We start from the raw sequence: 19865 nt of genomic DNA, 5'->3' as shown, positions 1-19865 counted from the left end.
CTGTTTGATACTTTCCTATTATGTCCAGTTTGGTTTTTATTGAATGCTTTTCTGTTTAAACATTTAAATCTGTTTTTAAATCGGAGTCCTTGCTTTACCCATAATGATCACACACCACCCAAAACTGCTTCATGATGAGCCATAGAGTCTGACAGGGTCTGTGGGTTTCTGGGTAGACGTGGGCTTACCCAGCAGCAGTCAGTCTGAGCCGGTGGTCTCCAGAACAGACAAACAGCCCATTAAATTGACCTGTCTCTCGCTGCAGACGCTCGGCCGCTCCTCTCCCTGCGGTAACTGTGTGGACTGATTCCAGAGACGGCAGGGGAGGGGCGCACTGCAATGGCCATATTCATCTCGCACAGTCTCACCCAAACACGCAGCGCCCATCAGCACTCTGAATTGATCAATATTGGCTTTTGTCTCCTTGGTTCTATGCAGCTTTTCTTCCTTATAGCTGCATCCTGCTCTCAAGATGCTGTGGAAAAAATCAACACGTCGACGTTAGCAGCAAATGCTGATGAGATAGTGAGTTTCACATGGCATGGCGGTGAGGAGCTTAGTGTTTGACGTAGAAAAACATTGTAATAATCCTTTATACTCTCCTTCCAACTACACACACCACGTTGTGTAGTGTAAGTCTTCAAGCATGTTCCGTAGCATTTGTCGTCATAAGGAATTAACGTGCATTACTGCAAAAGGTACAGCAAACATCGTTAAAAAAACAAAACACACTTGTTTGTTCAATCATGGCATGACAAAGTATTACAGAATGGCACAAAACACAATCATAGGTGATCAGTTAGCCTGACAAAGAATTTCTCAAATTTGATGTTGAAAGCGGTGGATTTGCTATCAAAGACGCGACATTTAGCATGATAACAATAACGGTTAATAATACCCCATAAAATCCATTTTATTTTCCCCTTGTAACTTTAATGAATCAATTTTTCTGGATTCTGTTTTAAGCTACATTACAATTTAGCAGTCAAAAGCAATAAATGTCTGATTAATTGAAACCATGGATCTTCTGCAATTTAAATAAAATGACAAATACATTTTTTAGGCCTCTATAAAATTTGTTTTAAGTCTGTTTTCTGTTTTAGTCTTTCTGTTATATTCCGTTTTAATGGTATAATTAAAATGTAATGATGAAAAAGCATGTCAAATCAATCGAATTCTGAAAACTGAAAACAATCTAAAAATTTGTTGAAATTGTTACAATTTCAAATTGGCCCTATGAAAAGTTAAATTTTTTTCTCTCCAGAAATTCTGGATTTATTCATCCAAAATTTGCCAAATTTTACTAATGTTCCGTTACATTGTAAATTCTATTTTAATGACTGGATTCCGCAATTCCATACGCATTTGCTTTATCTCAGATTTCATAGGGCTATAAGTTATCTAAATGATGATATTTTAAGCTAGGCTAGCTTGATTTCACAGATCGGCCTAAATATTTGGAGTCTGACTGTAATTTTCATAAATTTTATTGGTAAAGGCGACGACTTGCATGCAACTTCATGACAAGGGTTTAGTGCGCAGACTGTAATGTAAAAAATACTCAGATATTTCTGTTTTGAGCTACACATCAATTTTATGCATTCCGTTTTAAAATGTGCATGTTTGTGTTGCATTCGTAGGCACAAGGGTCGCTATTGTGTAAGTTGTCATTAACTTTTTTTTATTTTTGAGGGCAATGGGTGAAGCTACAATTTGAAGGAAATCTTAAGCATGTCTGTTATTTTTTGTATGCACCTCAGTAATGCAAGAACTATAATCGAACCATCGGTTGAGTACTTGAATTCGTGTTCACGTAAAATATGTTTCTGGACTAACTGGTGGACTGGTGGAAAATTCTCTGAGAAATGTAAAAACCTAGATCTAGACCTCATTAAACTGTTGCTCTTCCAAGGCGTGTTAGAAACGTGGCTTCCTCTTCTGGATTTGAAAGAAATAGTCAAGATGCTAGATCCCATCTGGTTTTGGGGCAGTGTGCAATGAGGAACATACCTCTGCTGTCGGAAGGGCCTCCTGATGACCCGAGGGCCTCGTAGCTGCTTTTAGAAGCACTAGGAAATGTGTTCTAGTGTCTCTTCAGCGTTAATGGGGGCAGAAGCCTTTCAGAGAGAGCGTAATTACCCCACAGCAATTGATATTTGATGCACTCACTGTTTCACAATAAATTTTTGCTCAAAAGCATGTTGCTACAAATTGCATTTTGAACAGAATCCACATTCTTGTTTGTCATGTGCAACTTGGCTTCCTGACAGATAAATTCTTTAGCTTTTTAGGCCTAGACTGATTTTTCCTGTTTAGGCTAAAAGCATTTTCTGCTGGCCAGGAGCTAGCCTAAATAAAAGCCATTCGTTCCATTGCTCCTACTTGAGACATGATTGCATGATGCAGAAAATGAAGATGTTCTCGAACTCAAGTTTAAGTTCTCGGAACTCCTTTTTGCTATTTTAATGGACGTTTTCTGCACCTTCCGTTTGTGTTTGTTGTAAATTGGTAATTTAATTGTTTTTTTAATTTGTTGTGTGTCATCAGCAATACTACGACCAACGGGCCACTTTACAACATTTTAGTATTCAGTGGGATTAGTCAGTCAGAGTTTTGGACAAACTAACAGACCATTCTCTGAAATAGCTTATGTAAACTAAACTGAATGTTTGGAAATAGAAGCAATGCATTGTGGGAAGCAGAACCTCAGCACCTCTTTTAAAGCTGTTGCTTCATTTTGTCTTAATGCATGAATCTCAAGAAATATCTCATATTTCACCCCAAAAAAGAAATTTGTAACATTAATATAATATTATACAAGTAATTATTATATGTTGCTAGAAAATTAAACCTGTTTTAGGAAAAATGTTTAGGGCATCATATATCCTATTGTTAATCCCCCAAAAATTGGTAAAACTTTATTTTAAAGTGACGTAGTTACACGTTACTACATGTACTTCCTATAGTAATAACAGTAAATTATGCATAATTACAAGTAGGCTAACTAACACTAAACCAAACCTTGTAACTACAGTAAGTACATGTAGTTAATTGATATTACTCAGTAGCTACTTATTTTAGCAAGTACAATATAACTGCGCCACCTTAAAATGAAGTGAAACGAAAAATTTCTCTGCTATAAAGTTAAGCTTTACAGCTAAAATGATCTGAATAAACTGATGAATAAACAGTATAAGGTACGGCTATTAAATGGCAGTCCCAAAATAGTTTTTGTTAATGCAATAAAGTTACTAAGTTGGTATGCGCTGTCAGTTATTTAAAAATGTACATGCAATTGAAGAGTGCGCACTATGAGCACAGTAGAACATCTGACAGGACAGTAAAGTTCGTATTTCTGAGTTGAGAGACTTTATTTCGTTACAAGTTACGAAAATAACGTTAGAATAATGACACTGGCATATAGCCTGACAACAGCTCATCTGACCGCACACTGAATCAGGACAACGCGTTTTTCTCAGGCAAACTCTACTTAAAATGCGTCTGACAGAAGAATCAACAGCTTTCACTCATGTCTTTCATAATAAAAGTCTTGAATTATGTTTATTGTTGTTTCTTTGACTGCACGCTCCACGACCCACTCTAAAGGGTTTTGCTTTTACAGAGATCGCTTTTGAATGTGCGCTCGCTTTTTACTTTCGAAATCGCGATCACGCGTATTCTGTGAATAGGGAGCTGCGGTACTGACCATATTTGTTAATGACCCTCAGGATCTGTTGTGCACCAAATCGTCCGCTATTGTCGTGTCAGTCATCTCTCCTTACGCTCATCACGTAATAAATGAAATCTGACTGCGACTCTGCAGCTCGTGCTGTATGGAGCAGAGCAGACGCTTTCAGTTTCATTGTTTTTATTTCTATAAAAAAGCAAAACGACGGTGGGGGCAGTGCCGCGGTTGCCAAGTAATGTAATCGGTGTACGGCCGAACACTGTGTAAAGGCCTGTTCGCACCGGGACGAATTTCGCGCGCGTTATTCGCCGACGTTTAACGCCTCGTGACTAAACAGCACACTCACCTAGGCGCCCTTTGTTTAGTCACGAGGCGTTAAACGTCGGCGAATAACACGGACGCGAAAAACGCCACGCGTAAAAGCGTCATTTTTTAATAAAACGCCTCGGGTTAGTTTTTTTGGTTTGACGCGCCGCGTCAAAAACTATCCGACCAATGAGATTGGCGCTTTTGCTCACGTGTCTGGAGCTTCTGAAGTTACAGTAAAACAAAACTTGGGGGCGCTCAAACACAAAACGGTCTTGCCGAGCACACAAGCGTAACGGCGAAGAAGATGCGCCAAGTAGCGTCTACACACCATAGATATCCATAATAAAGTCTAGATGTCTCGTCCGCGCTGCTGGCAAATGGCCTTTATTATGGATATCTATGGTCTACACTGCCGGGAAGAAATAAGACGAGGAAGATGCGAGGCAAGATGAATGTAGAGCTGCTGGTCTTGTTGGTGTCGGAACATAAAGAACTATATGACAAACGCGACAGCGACTACAAAATAGGACTATTTCTGTTTTACATTAAGCGCCATCTAATGTCAGGGAATGAATTTGCATGTTCACTCGGCTCAACGTCAGCGAAAATCGCTTGGGTGTGAACACAAAAAACGCGTTGAAAAACGCTGACGAATAACGCGCGCCGATATTCGTCCCGGTGTGTACGAGCCTTAACACCAGTAACACAGACTATATAGTTATGAACTTTAACTTTAGAACTAATTACTTTAATTTTGTGGGAAGACAAAGGCAATGCAAGTGAAGATTAGCTAAAGCAATGGCTTCTCTGAGCGTCCATGATCTTCCTGACATGTGGTGTAAGAGCCATCATGCTCCAATTTCCAAGCGCTAGTCACTATTGCTAGAAGCATATTAAATTCTCTATTGGGAATGTGATGCTAAAAATAAGGAAGCATCTCATAATGTAAACAGTGGGATATTGTAGCTAAGGCATTGATGGTCATTTCTGAGAGCTTGTTTATTGCGGTCGTCACATTTATCCATGGCTACTAAATTTTCTTGTTGAATAAAGCCAAAGTGCAAAGGTTTTGCCGCTCACTTTGAGTGTGAAATTGAATCCTCGAGTGGGTGTTGAAGGTTGAAGCCTCTCGATTGCCTTGCAAGATTCCTCCCCCGAGCCTCATTTCCAGCCCTGTTATGGAAGTCACATTTCCAGTGGCATTGTCTGGGTGTGTGTTTGTGTTCACATAAGAGGCTATTGGCACATCTATTCATGCGTGTGATCGCTAACCGTCCTGCTCGCCTTACGTCATGGATAGCGAGGCTCATGTTACAGCTTAAGTGTCCCCCTTTTATTCGGCCTGATGTGTGCCGATAAAAAAAAAAAAAAAAAGAGTTTTTAACCTGCAGCGCCCCTTCGATGGGCCCCTCGTCTCTGGTGTGGCCCTCGGCCCTTATGTAAACTCACAAACGGCCCTGCTATAGTGTCTCAGAAGCTGTTTGTAGTTGGCCCAGATCTATTGAGAAGATTTTGGAAAGATGACCTGATTCAACCAAAAAAAGCTTCGCAGAATGAATCAACCTTCAGATGTGCAGTTTTAAAACAGTTCCTGGATGCCGATTGGCCAGTGTTATTTTAGTGTCATTAAGATACCTCATGATACCTCAAAATATTTATATTTTAAATTAGTTTTATTTTTACATGTCCTGTTTTCATTTTTAACTTCCATTTTTAGTATTTAAAAAAAAAAAGTATATATACCCTTTTATAATTTTTTTTGTTTTGGTTATTTTAGTACATAAAGGTAATATGCTGTACTGGCTATAGCTGGGGTTTTTTTCAAGCAATGAATACATTTTTTTATGTTTTTTTTTTTTAAATACGTCTGTTTTATTATAATTTTTTTCTCGCTTGTTGTCTTAGTTTTTAGTAAAGTTAATTCACTGTACGGCTATAGCTGAAATTATTTTTTTATTTTTTTTCGAGCAACAAAATAATTGTATTTATGCTTTAGTTTGAGTAGATAGATAACTATAATAACCCTGCTATTGGTCAATACAACAATCCAAGTATGCTAAAATACACAATATGGATCAATCGTTTTATAGTCGTTGCAATTGTCGTCGGGTGCTATTTCTTCGGAATGGTGTAAGTATATTATTATGATTATTATTATTATTATGTTTTAAATTATTTCATTTATTTTTTAATCTATTTAAATTAGTTTTTAGATTAGTTTTGTTAATTCTGGATTTATACTTTTTTCATTTAAATAGCTTTCAATAGTTTTCTTTTTGTTTTATTATTTTAGGGCTGTCAAATTTAATGCAATAACTGTTAGCGCTTGTATGCGTTTAACACGACAAGTGGCGTTTTTGTTTAATGCTGAATTTTTTTTAAAGTTTTATTATATACTGGACCATATATACCTATTACCAAAAATTCAGGTTCATTTGTGGGCAATTTTAGTTTAGTTTCAGTTTTTCTCAGATAAGTTTTCTTTTTGTTTTCCTGTTTAGTTTTTGTTTGCAGTATTTGTGTCCTTAAAGACCCACTCCGATGAAAAAATGTTTTTCTAGGTGTTAACATGTTCTTGTGGCATTTTTCTGATGTTAGAGGACATATCTTGAGAAAAATAAGCTCAAAGTTGTATTTCTGAGTATTTCTACATTCAAATGGCTGTGAATCAGTAGCAGACGCTAAAATGCCGGCTAAAATCGACTGGAGTTGTGACGTAGTAACTCCACTGGGCGTCTCCAAACGCGACGTCTTGGAGTGAAATAATGATCGGTGATCGGTGATAACTTTGATTAACTTCGGATAATAATAATTAACGTGTATATAATACTGTTGCCCCACCGGTATTGGGGGTGTAAGCTAGCGGGAGAGACAGAGCTCTCAGCAACGGGCAGGGGGAGGGTCGTCTCCGTGCCAACGGCTCCGCCCACAACGCAGAGGCGAATTGCTAATGAGCTACTGCCGCTCTGCTGAAGCGAAGTCCCAGAAAACGGCACAGGTTTTGTGATTTTGGCTAAAAATGTCATAATCATAATTTAAAGACCACTGGGAATGTTTAAAAAAATAGCTCAAAATATGATCGGAGTGGGACTTTAATGTTTTAATTGTGCAGTAACACTTTTATAAAACCAGTAAGGCATGTGAGTCTGCGCTATTTTGTGAAAATATTCCAACTGTAGCATGACCTCTCAAACATCATTGTTTTAAAAAAAGGTCACCTGGTCTATTTTCTGCAGTTCGGCAGCGTCGGTTGACCCTCATAGCTGCAGTCAGGTGCTGTTTAGATGCCGTGCAACTCATCTGCGTGTGTTTGAACGCAAAGCTGTTACTTTCACAGTTGTCTGCGCCCTGGTTGATGGTTTTCATGATAAGCACCAGCGTTGTGTTTCAGAAGCTGAGTTGCCACCTCAATACTGCCTGTTGTTTATCTGTAGATCTTTCTAGATATTCATGCACTAGTTGTTGCTTGCTTTCTATGACTGTACTATACTGAAGTATTTTAGCTGTTGACCTGTATATACTGCAGATCTTATATTTCATGTACGACAGCAATAAAGTTTTGCTCAACGGAGTTGTGGTCGATTAGCTCCATCTGTTTCAGCGCTTAAATGGAGTTTGTCATTATTTCGTCGCACATTACCCAGTAAGCATTACTAGACCAGCTGCAGCTTCTTTTCGGCATCTAAAAAGCCCCCCTTTTCATTCCCAGAGCGTGGCGTAAACAGGCAGCAACTTAAAACCTGACGTCACTGCGGTGATGCCTATAAATCAGGGTCCTAAATGACGGCTAGGTGTCCGCTTTCAGTCAGGCTGAGGCAGGACGCTTCCCTCTCTCCATATGGATGAAGAGCAGTTTAAGTTGTTTAGCGAACAAGAAAAGGGGAAGTTTGGAAAGTGTGTGAACAGACAAGCGCACGAGGTCTCCATATCTGCGCTCCATATCTGTTTACAGCCGACCTTGGAAATGTTGACCAACACAATAAAATGTAACCTTGTCCTCATTCAGATCTAAGCGCTTCCAGGGCTCCAGACTAACATTTGAGACCAGCACTAAGTTAAGTTCTGCAGATGGTGGTGCTAGCACCTGATTGGTTAGCGCTTTATTGGGATTTTTAATCATAAAGGTATTTTAATAAATTGTTTTCCATTAATTAAGTGCAGTTACTTATGACGTTACGTTTATTTTTTGGAAATGCACATTTGACAGTAAAGCATTGAGCTTGAGTTAAAGGTGCAGTATGTAAGGATGACAACTAGTGGTCGAAATAGGTACTGCTGTCGAATTCAAAATATCGGAGATCGTCGTTTCTGCCGCCACCTGCTCCTCAGACTGGACAATCACACGGGTTGCCAGTTTGAGCACACGCAACAGGAACGAGCACAATGGACAATGACAATGGACATTCCAGCCTGGAAATGCACATTTCAAAGTAAAATAACTGGCTGTAGAAGTGTTTTTCAGAGAAACAAGTATATATTTCCTCAATATATGCAAATGGTATTTTTATGCTTTAGTAGAGTGAAAAAGTTACATACAGCACCTTTAAAATGAACTTTTATTGACATCCTTAACCTAGAAATAAACTAATTTTATAGGGACAAATTTAAATATTGTACTCTTATTAAATGTAACATTGTTCTTCTATAGTATCACACTGAACTGACCGACAGCTTCAGTGATTATAAAAGGAGCGCTATTTACTTTGTGTAATTCAGTCTTGAGTTTGAAGAAAGTTTGTTTTTCATACTTCAGCACAAAAAAGTGTCAAGCTTTGACAAAAATTGATTTCTTGATTTCATATTTTATAATAGTGATTTTATAATGTATAAATATAAATTTAAAAGCAATAAAAGGGAGTGGAAATGGCTACTAAGCCAATAAGTGCCCTTCTGCCGCCACCTACTGGCAATAGTGGTCATTTAATGTTTTTTATTTTTAAATAAATGTTTGTTTGCAAACAAGTGCTATTTTTTCTACATATTGAAATTTTAAGTTTTACAGATGGGGACAATCTAAGAAAAATGTTTTTTGTCATCACACTAAAAATAACATTTAAATTCGATCATATTATTTAGAGCTTTAAAGGGCTGGAAAATGTGTGAAACACTTGGAAACCCTTGAAAAGTGCTTGATTTCACTCTCAAAAGGTCGTTCGAACCCTGAAATGAATAATGTAAAAACATTCGACTATTTTTGCCACAATACCATGGTTACAGTTAGAGTTACTAAATTAAAGGTGCTATATGGAACTTTTCTTCTAAAATGAATCCTTTTTTTATTGCCTGTGTGTGAAGGGGTTGTAATCACACATTACAATGATCCACGTGTCGGGTTTTGCTATTACCTCTGAAGGCCAGTATTCCTATTTCTATGTGAAGTCTCCTGCCTCTCTTCTTATATACAGTCTATTGTAGACGGTCAGGGAGTTACGTCCGGTTAAAGGCGCACGTTTTTCGGCTTATATCTCAGTCAATCTTTGATTAATATTCCCAAGACTCTAATCGTTCGTAATGCTGGACGGGGCCTTTCGAACGAGCCCACCCCCGAGGTCCAACTCGCCCGGCTCCCCGAGTTATAGCCGTTCGAAATCGGGGGTCCCAGCGAACGGCGATCCGGTAGGGGGCATCACCGAGGCCCGCCACTCTAGCAGTCGGGCAAGAGTTCCCCTGGGACCTCCTCCCCCGAATTTGAGCTCTCTGGGTCTTTGCGTTCCAGAGATACGAGCGATTTTCTTCTGAATCGTGACGTCACCGGCGTCCGCAATTTTACAGCGCGCCCGATGGTTTTCTGCTAATATCTCCGCGAAAACACCACCAAAAACTATGGAATTATATGGTTCTTTTCAGCTCGACTAGATGGTCCCAACGAGCTCGGTGCTCGCCGAATCCGTCAAGTATTCGCCGAGATATTTGCGTAATAGACGGTATTGTCTATGAGCTTGAGCACGAGCGCTCTTGTAAAATTTGGTTGCAATCTGAAACATCACCACTAGAGGCCGCTAAAAGTTACGTAGAGCACCTTTAAATCCATGGTGAATGTTGGTGATTTGTGGATTGGAAAGCCTTCTATAACTTGTTCGTTTATGGGACAATGCTTCCCCTGGGGTCTCCATGTAAGCGCTATTTGATCTGATATATATGATCATATCATATATATATATATATATATATATATATTTATAACAGAGAATTCTGCGCCAATTTTGAATGCTTCTCACTAGATCTTGCAGCGATGTTATTAATACTGTGGCGAATTCAAACGCTTTAATAATAACCTCAGCAGTTTAAATGAATTGATTAAACACAGTCATGAAATATGTGGTTGAACACAAACTTTCATTTATCATTACATCATCATTAGATTTTGTGGGAAATGTAGAATACTTCTACAAATTTGTGTGTGGAATAGTTGAATTTTGCTGACTATTTGCTGGAAGTCCTTTAGCTTTGGCACCAGATTGTAACAAGATATTTTTTGTTTTATAGTTATATTTTTATTCCCCCCCCCCCCCAAGACTATTCCTCTGAGGTAAACAGGCTGAAGTGCATTTTTGTCTGGCAAGTGCTCTCTGTTTGTGCATGCTGGGACTTGTTGCTATGGAGAGATGTTGCCATTTTATGATGTTTGCTCAATTATCTTTAGGGACCTGATGTAACAATTTCTCGTATGTGTGTGAAGTCTTGCTGCAGTAATATTAGAGTTTGGATGAGGAACTTGTGTCAGGATCTTGTCTTCAGTTTTCCTAATGTACTAATGTTGCTTTACTGACCTTACAAGATCAATGATTTCTGTGTCAGCCTGAAACGCAGTCCGTTTTATCTAGTGTCTAGTTGGTTATTTTAGGGAAATCACGTTTGCACAATTGCTCGTTGATCTCATGAAAATATATTCAAACACATATAGAGGCCATTTTATACCTCATAATCTAACATCTAGGAGTTATTTCAATTTCAATTATATTTTTAGGATTGTTTTAATGAAAATTAAGCACATTTTCCATGCCAATTCTCATTACCTCAATGTGAATGATTCTCATTATCTTAATGCAAAACAACTTGTATATTATATAAAAATTGTAATATTGTTGACATAATGGTACTATTTGTTTTACTGTTTATTATTTTCAACTTCAAGCAAACCATTTTATTATTGTCATTTTTACCGTGTGGTAAAAAGAGTTTACTTTCTTTATGCGAAATGTAATTTCTTAATTTTTGTTTTATTTTTGGAGTATAAGATTTCTTTTTATACTTTACTCTGAAGGAAGTACCTAAATCTCGAAAAGTTTGCGTTTTGCTTGCTGAATTTGTCATATGTGGATCCTTAACAGGAAGTTTGTGCAGGTTTATTTGGGTTTTATCCATATTAGGCTGACATATCATGATAAGATGAGGTAAAACTGACATTTCAGGCTGTGATGTGAAACCCATTAACCTGCAGAAAGATGGAGGAACAACAGAGTCGGTTGAGAGCAGCCAAGTCTCAGACTTTGACACCTGCTCACACCACAAATCACATGCTCTCTTTGTCTCCTCAAGAAAAACGGTTGTCAAAAAAAGCCCTTTGTTTTCCAGCGATGAGATTTCGCCGCTGAGAATTCATCGTGATCTCTGAATTGCATGTTCCACGTCATTCTTTTGAATGATTTAGTCTTGTAGTGTCTTAAAATGGGTGTTTCTAGTACACTTCGTGCGTTTAAAATGAATAGGCCGCAGTGAATATTTGGTGATGATTTCTAACACGAAACGAGGAAACCCCCACCCGTCGAAAAAGGCCTGTGAGAATTCTTTTGATGGTGAATCAATGGAGCAGCTCTGAAAGGAATTCTGCTTGATGTTATCCATTAGCAGATGCTCTCTTGTCGAGAATCGCTTTGCTAATGAATTCTCTCTGCCTCGTCTCAGCGTGTGCGGGTTTGGATTATGAATGGACTAAGAAAAGCAGCCGCTCGGAGACACGCTTTATGCATTATTCAGTGTTGATAATCTTTCATGCTCTTGTTAGGGTGGCCTTCATCTGCACTTTTACGTGAACATGAAATTGTGGCGGGCGGTTAATTTTGTCATACAAAAATTGTAATTTTGCAATTTACTTGTCTTTTTTTTTTTCAGCTTAATGCACATCAATCTTACCAATTTACTTGTGTGTGTGTATATATATATATATATATATATATATATATATATATATATATATATATATATACCGGTGTATATATATATGAATTCTAAATCACACAAAATTTTAATAAAGAGTAAGATGTTGCAGATGTATTTAGCAATATTTATAAAATGTTTAATATTTAGATTTTGTTATTATTGGTATTAGGATCATTAATATATTTAACAATAATGATATTAATAATAATTCTTTTTTAATTAAAATGCATTAAATATTGCAATTCAGTAAATAATTATTGTGTGGATTAAGCATTGCTTATTATTTTTGTTTTTCAATTAATTATTTACTAAACTATTTTGTTAAAAAATATATAAATTAATAAAATGCTTTTTTCTTTTTTGCCCATTTTGATTAATATTGTTGCATTATAGACAGTTAATTTTTACCTGCATTAATTTAAGTCGCTTTGTATAAAAGCGACTTACAATTGAGGAATACAGCAAGTGATTTAAACATAAGTGCTAGTATCACAAAGTTTCAGACATTGTTCAGAATATAACTTTTCCTTATTTTGTATTGACTTAGTGATACTTTTGATCTCCACTGTAGGTCCCAAGTTCATTTTTTGTGTGTGACATTTTTACGGTTAAACCTACGAGCCCTTATTTCATGTAAACAAAGACCCTATGAGTGGTTGATATTTTACATATAGCTCTTATAGATATTTTTCATTAGCTTTGTATGTTAAAGGCACAAAACATTTAAACGATCCCTTTGACATGTCCTAAACGATTTTTCTTGATTTAGTTTTTGGGCTCTACTAGCACAGGTTTTCATGCTTGAATGTTCAAAAAACACTATCACATATTTGACACTGTTGCAGCACCTCTCTTCCCAGTCTGTCAGTTATTATGTCACTGAAGCCCCTCCTTCTGAAAACCTCAATGTGCTCTGATTGGTCGCCTGGACCAGAGTGTTGTGATTGGTCAAGCGCTTCGAGCATGTTTGGGAAATGTCACGTCCCTAACCATAACCACGAGTTTCAATACACTCCTAACTCAACTCAATCAGGCCCCGCCCCTTTGTTTTGCATATGCAGGAATTATTTAAATGAGGAGTATAATGAGGAATCACAGTCATCTCTAATTACGGCAAAATTGCAACAGAGACAGACATGACGTATAATGTTGGCATTTTGTCAATTGCGTCCAAATAAACACTTTCACATGCTAATAACTTTTGTATTTTCTGTTGTTGCAGTTTGCCCCAGCACGGACGTCCGCAACAACGCGACCAACCTGCGCGTTCTCGAGAACTGCACGGTGATCGAGGGCCACCTGAAGATCCTGCTCATGTTCAAGACCAGACCGGAGGACTTCCGGGGCTTGAGTTTCCCAAAGCTAGTCGTGGTTACGGACTACCTGCTCCTCTTCCGCGTCTACGGCCTGGAGAGTCTCGGCAACCTCTTCCCGAACCTCACCGTCATTCGCGGCAACAACCTCTTCTTCAACTACGCCCTGGTCATGTTCGAAATGATCCAGCTGAAGGAGATCGGCCTCCACAGCTTGACCAACATCACGCGCGGGGCGGTACGCATCGAGAAGAACCCCGACCTCTGTTATTTGTCCACTCTCGACTGGTCCAAGATCTCGGACTCGATGGAGGACAACTACATCGTGGCAAACAAGGATGACCGGGAGTGCGGAGACATTTGCCCGGGTACCATCAAGGGAACGATAACCTGCAAACAGACCACCATCAACGGGAACTTCGGCGAGCGTTGCTGGAACCAAAACCATTGCCAGAGAAGTAAGTTGCCTCTCAATGCTGCTTTTTTTTAGCATTACATTGTCCACAATTGATATTTATCCTGAAAAGGAGGCATTTGTGCAACATTTCTTTGGAAACAATATACGTTTTTGCTTAAAATGAACCAGAAGTCTATGTTGGGCTCCTGGAATCACCATAGATGCTTTTACTTGGTCTTTCCAGCTACTGAAACTTGAAACTTGAAACTGTCACCTGTGGACTGATGTAATTAGTGCTGAAATATGTTATGTAAGTTGTATGCCTGCTCTCCGAGGCCATAGGAGCTAGAGCTTCGAATATCCACAATATATTTGCGATTGTTTTGCTGGCGATTTATAAATTTAAGCAACAATTGTGAATGTTGCAGTTGTATTGTGCTTTTTGTTTAGCCTACAATGGCTGTTTGGTAGAAAAAAATGTTCCTCTGGTAAAAAATAAATAAATTTGCCATTTCAGATTCACAGCAAGTATATATTAAGACATATATTGTCTGAAAAAAAATGCTGGAGAATGTTTCTGTAGTAAAAATTAGGGCTGGGCAACATTGACACTAATTTCACGATTCGATTCACAAACTAGTGATTCAATTCGATTTGATATTGATTAATTGGGGCCTATAAGGTACAGTACATGGCAAAAATATAACTAATGCCGTAAACTATACAGGGAACCCCAGTTAGTACATTACTATAATATTAAAGGTTTTAACTGATTTGTAGGCTACTTTCAACTAAATGACACATAAGAAGGTTTATATAATAATTAAACATTATTAATTAACGACAGTTATGTTTATACTTATTTTTAAATATAAACATTTAAATGGTGGTCGTCAAAAACACAACAGATTTATTCCAAAATAGGTCTACATTACATAATATTGAAGAACAGGTTAAGTAAAAATACAATTTAGCAAAATGCTCCTCAAGAGTTAATTTTTCTCTAAAGAGCTTCTCTGAGGTAAATGTAACATTACGTGTCATTTTTTACAAGCTGTTTTATTGATGTCTTTCCGCTGTTGAAACACTGAGCAAATTACGTTATACGGATTTTGGTAAGTTGTACTGCATCTTTCAACGTACCCGATGATGGAGCTGAGAACTCGTGAAGAGCTTATCGTATGTGTAAAGGTGTCAAAACAGCACCAGGAATCCCTTTGTCACACATACAAACCAAGATCTACAGCAAAAAGACGCTGTTCTAATGGCTGTACGGAACTGTGATGGGTAACATCGTGACTATGATGAGAAAGACGGGTATGCTTGAGGATTCTGTCCTTTTTAGGGTCGCATCTTGTGACATCGTTTCCTGTTTTTGGTGCGTTTAAATGTCTTTTGTCCATGTTGCGTTCATATTTAATTCGAACCGCACCAGAGTTTGTTTGGAAGCTGACCGAGACCCATCTTTTCTCTGTCCACTTTTTTTGGTGTGCACCAGGGTTCGGGTGGTAGCTTTCACACTTATTCTAATGAGCCGCACTAAAAGAGCAATCGCACCAGGGTTCGTTTTAATCCAACCAAACATGGCAAGTGTGAACACACCCTAAAAGATAGATTCTTGGGATTTAAGAATGAGATTAAAATCAATAATTTTAAAGTGTTTTTTATTTATTTTTTTATACCAGCTCTAGTAAACATAGGTCTTGGGTGACAGCTTGGCTGGCTACAATAGCAAAGATGAACCGTGTGTATGTGAGCGAGATGGCGCTTGTGTTTGGCTGGAGGAAGCCAGCCTGGTACATTGAAGGACAGTCTGTGCCAATACAAATCTTGTCCACCGGTTCAGCGTGTGTACCGCACCTGCTCGCTTTTCACCTCACACCCCTCTCAACCTGATTCAGCTCAAGTACCTTGTTTACTTCCACCTCTTTTTGGAGGGAAATGATATGTAAGGGCTCGATGAGTCCGTTCAGCCTTATATGCATTCAGGAACAGAAGCACACGTGCTCTTAAGTTGAAAAATTGAGGAGCGCATTAAAAACTTAAGGGGTGAAATAAAAATTCGTCAAATAATACGTTTTTCCGCATAATTTTTTTTAAAATTAGAATACCAAAGTACACTAAGTTTTTTTTATATTTCTGCTTCAACTGTATTTAATAATTATGTAAATATTTATTTATTTAACTGTTATGAACATATTGTCTCGATAATAGTTCTAATCTGCGTAATAATAATGTTCTTTTTTTGGGGTCACAGGGCAGCTTAGAGAGAAACTACAAGAGTTTGTTATTAAATATACAAATTAAATCCCAGATACAGTTTGTGTAACCAAATGATCAATAATAACTAAAAAAAAAAAAAAAAAAAAAAAAAAAAAAAAACCTTTTAATTATGATCAAGCCCGAAATACATGGTCATGGTCGTCCAGTTGAAATGTTGACTACAAACACAGAGGTTTTTCACGTTTTCCGTTGCGGCATTCTCTCCGTATATACGCTTCTTTGCAGCCTTTAGCCGCTGCCTAAAACGCACTGGATCCTTCACTGGAAACCAAAAGTAACACTCCCGCTAAACGTTTACTCTTTGAATTATCTTGCAGCCGGGAACAATACGAGTCGACACCTTTATGAATAAAGTTTGCCAAGAAGTATTTCCTACTAAAGCAAGGCTGTATTTGACTCTGGTCAAGCGTAGCCATAGCAGACTGGTGGGAGTGGCCTTGGACGGCAACCTGCCCAGTGCATTGTGGGTGTTGAAGTTGTCTTACCTATTGGGCAAAAGGGAAAGACTGGCTAGCCACGAATAACAGTGACTGGTTGGTTTAAAAGTGTGTACTTTGGTGCGTCCCTTATTAGTGATATCACAACAGCATTCGTGTGGATGAGGTCAGGTGCTTTAATAAGACCAGCGGTGCTCGGCCCAAATAAAGGTTCACGTTGGTAACTGGGAGGTGTCCCGTGCTCTTCAAAGGGATGCGTGCATGAAGCAACCCACTTTTTGTCATGTGATAGGTGAAAGTTTAGTCGGAGTTAATGTCAAAGTGAAACCCCATTTCTGGAGTATGATGCAATGGCGCTGTATTTGGGCAAGCGCTGGGGTGAGCGAGTGTGTAACCCTACAGCAAGATACCATATCCCCAAAGAAGCACGCGCTCTCTGTCATGCCAAATAAACATAACCTGTCCGTGTTTGTTTGTTTAGCCTGACATTCATGTTTTCTGTTCCTCCAAGAAATTCAGTTTTTCCACAAATAATGAGGAAAAAGTTTGTTCGAGATGGAAGGTTTTTGACTTTCTTTTGCACTCATTTCAAGACTTTAGTACATATTATAAATATGTATTTATTTATATTGATTCATATTCATAGTATTATTATTTATGTGATTTTTTTTTTAATTATTATTATAATTTTTTTGCCCCAACCCTCTACTTTATGATCTTTTGCATTTTCATTCATCAGTACTTGTTATTCCAAAAACAAAAAACTCCAATCAATTCTTAAAGTCCCCCTGTGGTGAAAATCCAGCTTTTAATGTTGTTTATATATGTCTATGTGGTGTTTTTTAATATGCTTTAAGACAAACCATGTGCAAATTCATAAGTCAACACCATTGCTGAGTATTTTGTCCTTAAAAATGCAGTGAACCAAAGACAGTCTCAAACGCGGTTTGAAATCGCTGGTGTTTCTGACGTCACAAACCACCTTGTTACCAATCACGTCAACGTGTGATCGCCAGTTGATCGCTGAGCTGGTGTGAGTGAGTGGAGGCGGGGCTCATTTGCATATTCATAGAACGTGTATTCTAAATGAGAGAAGGGTGTAGTTACATTCAAGCTATTTTGAGACATGAAGAAATGTTTTTCAAGGAAATAACACTTAAATATGTCACTTTGGTGATCAAAGAGAAGTTTTAAAGGTTCTCTAAGCGATCCTGGGTCCCTTGTTGACGTTCGAACTATTGCCAAACAAAACGGAGGCTAGCTAGACCCTCCCTCCTCCGCATCTCGTCTCCTCTCCCTCCCTTCCGTGCTTCCTGAAACAGTTGTGAACGTGCATTTCTTAAAGGGAAAGTAGCTCACGTGCTAACGCTGCTGCTTTAATGATGGCTCAACCAACTCCTTCATGCTCTGTGTGAGTAAATTGAATAAGTTTTGTCTTTCGAATGCTTTACCGATGTAAATTCGGTACTTCGCGCGTTCTTTATCCTTTTCCCTCTTCTTTGTGGAACGTCGTCTCTTTGGTCGTGTGTCGGCCATTATTCAAACTTCCCTCTTGATGCTTCTCTCTCCTTCACACACCCCCTTCATGTGCACGCCCACTAACCCCCCAGACCCAGCCTCAAATACTTCTTGCCAGTGATTGGCTGGAACACTGTTTGTTATGTTTCGTGGTGCGGGTAAGCCAAGTTTGTTTTTGTTGTCGTTTGTGGAGCCTGTGGTGTCTACAGAGACCACTTTTTTTTTTACAGTGTGTTCAGGAGGCAGGCAGGTAGCGGATAGTGAGGAGATGTTTGCTGTATGTGACAAAAAATAATTTGGCCTGACATCACCTTTAAGGGGATAAAATGATTGACTACATGGGGACTTTAATAGATAAAGCCAAAGAAATTGCTAATTCGGTTTTATGTTGACTCTTACATGCTTAACTGTTTGGTGATGCACTGATTCAACTGTATAAATGTTTACCAAATGAATTAACGTGGCAAAGTGCTTGATCCGTTTATGAATGCACTAAACTGTTTTCTGTGAAAGCAGGCATTTAGTGTCAGTAGCCGTTTGGAGTTCAGACAGAGGATGCAGACGTGAGGTTGAGTGGAAAGATAAAATCTGTGCAGGTCCTTCTGTAAGTGTCGCTTTCCATTCTTAGCTAGACATGAAAAAAAGCTCAGCACGCTTGAAGTATGAAATGTTTTTTGTGGTAGTTTCTAGAGTGTAGCTGATAATAAGACCATACACATGGACACACTTGATCCTGTATCTCAGGGAATGTTTATTTCCTTTGAAGAAAATTTTGATAAATCTCTCTGCCTTCAATGTAACAACGGTGTTGGTCCTTTTATTCCCCCATAAAACCGTCACGAACGCAAACATGGGAAGAGGCGGAGTGTCGGACAGGAGACTGTACAAGCAGTAGATTTGCTGTCAGATCAGTGATATCTTTTGCCCTGGCACATCGTGTTCTGTTATTGTGAGCGTTGTTCTGTTGCGCCGACAGCGGCTCTTGCGCAACAAGGACCTTTTCAGGTCAAAGTTCAGCAGCCGCGGGTTTGCGCTTTTTTTTTTTTTTTTTTTCATAGCCATTTTGTTCCTCTCTGATGATGTCAGAGCATTGTGCGTTGTGTACTTTAGTTGTTTGTTTTTCTGTCTGGATAAATCGCTCTTAATTAACCCGACTTAACGTTAACCTGATTAACCGAACGCAAACATTAACAATAATGTATTTTTTTTTTGTTTCATAGCAAACCATGTGTCTTTCTTAGGGCTTTCTAGTGTAAGTTTGTTTTAATGTTCTCATTATTGGGATTGAAACAGTTTGTTAAACACAATATTAGAGCAATAATTAATAAAGCAAATAATGTTATATGTCTTATTATTATTATTATTATTTTATACTACTATTACTACTACTAATAAATATTATTGTTCTTTTTATTATCATTAGATTATTTTATACTGCTAAAAATAATTTATAAATATAGTACTACTTATAATATTTTATCTTATATTTATGCATAATAATAATAATAATAATAATAATAATAATAATAATGATTTATTAAAAAAAAATCATGTACTTCTACTAGAAACAGTATTTTAAATACCTCTTTTATATTATAATACTTATATTAATTATTATTATTAAGCAATTATTATTGCGGTTAGGACCTAGATAAATCCCTGGTATGTTCTTAAATGCTGTTAGCTGGCTTTTGGTTTCTTAGAAAAGGAGATGGGGGGGGGGAAAACAGAAGGAAAAACAGAAGGAAAAATGCGGAGCT

At 38.0% G+C, this 19865-nt stretch overlaps 1 protein-coding gene across 1 annotated transcript in view; it reads left to right on the top strand.

Moving 5' to 3' along the window:
* The window catches only part of insrb (insulin receptor b), a 75009-nt gene that overhangs the window by 13228 nt on the left and 41916 nt on the right, over positions 1-19865 (top strand). The window contains exon 2 of the mRNA XM_056271883.1: positions 13380-13928. Within this exon, the coding sequence (XP_056127858.1) occupies positions 13380-13928 (549 nt within the window). The remainder of the gene's footprint in view (positions 1-13379; positions 13929-19865) is intronic.

Source organism: Rhinichthys klamathensis, unplaced genomic scaffold (genome assembly GCF_029890125.1).
Source record: "Rhinichthys klamathensis goyatoka isolate OS25496 unplaced genomic scaffold, OSU_Roscu_1.1 h1tg000327l_1, whole genome shotgun sequence".
NCBI lineage: Eukaryota > Metazoa > Chordata > Actinopteri > Cypriniformes > Leuciscidae > Rhinichthys > Rhinichthys klamathensis.
The sequence above is the reverse complement of the archived record's forward strand: the minus strand, read 5'-3'. Positions and strand labels throughout refer to the sequence as shown.